The 3,567-nt window shown below is 32.9% G+C and overlaps 1 protein-coding gene across 1 annotated transcript; it reads right to left on the bottom strand.

Moving 5' to 3' along the window:
• Positions 1 to 465: 465 nt before the first annotated feature.
• LOC106752635 (beta-glucuronosyltransferase GlcAT14C) lies at positions 466 to 3,567 on the bottom strand. Its single transcript, XM_014634347.2, has 4 exons — positions 2,797 to 3,567; positions 2,294 to 2,369; positions 1,474 to 1,589; positions 466 to 1,370 (listed from the first exon to the last, which is right to left on the bottom strand). The coding sequence occupies exons 1-4, from the start codon at positions 3,323 to 3,325 to the stop codon at positions 802 to 804; spliced, it is 1,290 nt and encodes a 429-aa protein (XP_014489833.1). The 5' UTR covers positions 3,326 to 3,567; the 3' UTR covers positions 466 to 801.

Genomic DNA, 3,567 nt, shown 5'->3' with positions numbered 1-3,567 from the left:
TATCCTTTAATAATTACCTGTTTTAAATTAAAATAATTACCTTATTAATAATCTTTTTAAATTTAATATTTTTATTTGACCATTTTTTTGAATTTAACCTTTTTAAAATTAAAATAACTACCTATAGTAAAAAAATTACCAACAAAATAAATAAAAGCTATATACAATAAAATTAGATTTTTTTTTTATAATTACAATTTTATTATTTGTTATTATCACAAAAAACAATGAACACACGTATGCCATATGTTTTCACTAGTTTAAATAAAGAAATTAAAATGTAATAAATTTAATTAATTTTATCAAAATAAAATATTTAAAGAATAAAGAATTTAAAATGACAGTAAATTCAACCCATTTAATTTTTCTCTAAAAATGTAGAAATTTCCTATAGGAACACAAGGTATAGCTTTGGTGTCCATGATTTTAAAACTATTTAAAATAGAAAAGAAAGATAGCAAGTGATTTATACAATTCATTTACTATGTTCTAAGAGTGTGATTACTTCAATTGTTTCTCTGTGAGCATAAAGGGATAAACTACAAATGACCCACCAAGCCAATCCTAGAAAAATTCATGAAAAAAAGTTACCAAAATGAGAAAAATTACATCTTAACAGAGAAAACTGTTCTGGGTATAGAGAAATGGAATCAAACTCAGCTTTCAGCAGACACAATCTTGAATCTTCTGTTCCAAACTCTGAGGACTAAATAGCAGCACCAAGTTTCAATGTCTGATTCAGTTTCAATGTCTAAAAGGATCCAATTTCAAAGTGGTTTTGGCAACACAACATTCCATTTTTCACCACCTTTCAAAGGATTTGCACTGGTTTGGTATGAATTTTCTTTTGTTCACAATTTCAGCTAGCAGAATCTTAAGCTTGATGCCAAATGGCCCTGGCTTTACAACATCAACATTACCAGATTCTGAGCACAAAAACTCTTCTTCTTGTTCTTCTTCCTCAGATTCTGAAACCTCTGTGGTCTTATTTGTTTCTGAGTTTGAACACCACTCTCCTTGAACCAACCCATTGGATGATCTGTTAAGGATCAAATCATCAATTTTCTCCAGAACCACATCACCTTCGCCAAATGGACGAGCAAATGCAGCACCAGTTTCCAGCATTGTATCATAATGTGACATATCAAGAAATTGGGATTCAGATGGATCAGTGTCCCAAAGACTGTACATTAGATTATTGTCCACAGTGGTGTTTTGGAACTGTTTGGAGTTACACAACACTGTGTGGAAATATGATTCCACAGGGTAAGCCACATTGGTGAAGAACATTAGAAGTTTTCTTGGTAGATTGTCCCACCCTGTGACACAGTACTCCATGAAGGCTCTTGTAAGAACCATCCAGGGTGAGCCTATTAATTGAAAAAAAGACATGAATGAGAAAGCAATGACCGAAAATAGTACTTTTTCTTTATTAAAATTCAATTATCAGACTCTGTTTGAAGGTGAACTCACCTCGAAATAGCTTAAAAGCATCTGGGGTATCTCTTGATTCCACAGCAAAAAAAAGTGGACTATCCTTTTCATAATGCAAACTTTGGTCTACCACAATTTGATTAATATCTCGTTGCCTGCATCATCAGGTCATAGACCATTTTATAAATCTATTAGAGGAGTGGTGGAGATATTTGAAAAAGGCCAATTTTTTACACAGATAGCAGCACAGTATCATTTTCTTTTACTAAAGTAACATACTATAGGTCTTATTTATCTAGATAGCAAACTTTTTTCAGAATTTGAGTTTTGAAAAACTGAATTCTGAACATATTTTTTATTTTTCTGTTTAAAAAAGCAAGCTAATGTAAAATTATGTTCTGAACTAGCACAGTAAAAGCCTGCTATCTGAGTAAATAAAGCCTACATTATGCTATTTTGGTAAAAAGAAATTGACAGTGTGCTATCTGTGTAAAAAAAATCTTGAAAAGGCTTGTTTCTTTATTCTCTGATACCATACCAACATGAAAGGTTGAACACATTTTGATTAAGATCATAATCTACACCTTTTTGAGTGAAAATGATGAATAAATTAAGAAAGAAACCTTGGTGTCTTGCATCTTTTTGACAGCAACAATTGTGAATTGTGATTAGATGATTTCTTTATTGAAGTCAGGTAATGTATGGCTTTTCACTATACATAACAAATAAAGGCACTGCTAGACTACTTCTTTATTTTAGCAGTTAATGTTATCACTATGATTATTTGATTAAAAGTTTACTCTTATTATATGCATATAGTTAAGGAAATAAGCTAGACCTTAATTTGCTGACTACTTACTCGTTCCGAATTGTCTTGTTAGTGTAATGAATGAAGTTGACATATCTCGGCAAGAATGTGAAAGCATGAAGGATATCTGCACAGAAATAAATAAAACATGGTTGATTTGCTATCCCATTGAAGGCACATTGATAGAGATCTCAGGCTCTAAAATCAGTGTTTAATGCCTTGGTTATCACAGTTTATGAAAAGCTAAGTACTATGTAGGTGTTAAGGTGAAGATCATGAGAAATTGCATATGCTAAACCATTGCAGCATCTTTGATGGATCATTTTCTTTCTAGATCTCAACATAACCACGCAAACCAAGAAAAGGGCAATTCTAATATTTCTTGCAATCAGCTTATTTTTTTTTGCTTGGTTGGAGCTATTGAATTCAGAGTCCTAACATTTCAGATTGACCTGAATTTGGAATCCAACTCATGATGCATACTATTAACAGCAAGAAAACTTCAGAATGCAAGTTTTTATAGTATGTAAAAAATTTGCATTATTGACACTTACCATCCTGAGTCATGAGAGGATAATCTGAAGCACTTAATGTGATGAACCAGTCCCATTCTGAGTTCAGTTTAAGAAGCAATGCAGCAGCATGCAGAGGAGCTGAGAGAGCAGAAGATCCCATCTTATTTATGGCATAACTTTTCCCAATGACATTCACATTTCCAAATTCATCAAACACCTTAAATGACTTGACTGAAATGGCTAAATCCATTCTCTCAGACTGAGAGGAACGATCATCAAGCTGAAGCAGGTACTGGTTTCTTGGATGGTACACAGCCTTCAACAGCCTCAGCATCTTCTTACTATCTCCTTTGGTGCCAAGAATCCAATATGCAAGCACAGGAGGGTACCCTTTTCCTTTTGATACAACATGCTTAGGATTGAAGTGCCTTAACTCAGACACTGTGGCATGAGAAACATTTGCAGTATTCAATCTTGAAACTGTTCCATACAACACCAGACACACAACAAAAATCAGAAGATATAGACGGTAATCTAATCCCCTACATGGAAATTTGGATGTTCTCATTGGATGAAAAAAAGGTTCTAGAAAGATTAAAATTCAGATAAACTTGGTTGCCATGAAGAATTTCATCTATTATGAAAACAGATTATCCTGCAGCAACAAAAATTGCCTTTGATCTGGGGATCTGATGCATGGATGAAGTCTCCAAATGCTAAAGAATCTCAGAAAGTGTAAAAATGGGAGATAGAAACTAAGGTACATGAGAGAAAAAATTGCTTTTGTGTATAAAAACATCATATATTACT

The sequence above is a fragment of the Vigna radiata genome, unplaced genomic scaffold, assembly GCF_000741045.1.
Source record: "Vigna radiata var. radiata cultivar VC1973A unplaced genomic scaffold, Vradiata_ver6 scaffold_153, whole genome shotgun sequence".
NCBI lineage: Eukaryota > Viridiplantae > Streptophyta > Magnoliopsida > Fabales > Fabaceae > Vigna > Vigna radiata.
Note: the sequence above shows the minus strand (reverse complement) of the source record. Positions and strands in the feature narration are given on the sequence as shown.

Excerpts from the sequence above, each read along its gene's own strand:
- LOC106752635 (XM_014634347.2), bottom strand. The coding sequence starts at position 3,325 with ATGAGAACATCCAAATTTCCATGTAGGGGATTAGATTACCGTCTATAT. Across the intron at positions 1,590-2,293 it reads AACAAGACAATTCGGAACGA|GCAACGAGATATTAATCAAA; the intron begins GTAAGTAGTCAG and ends CTGATGATGCAG. Across the intron at positions 1,371-1,473 it reads TGCTTTTAAGCTATTTCGAG|GCTCACCCTGGATGGTTCTT; the intron begins GTGAGTTCACCT and ends TTCAATTAATAG.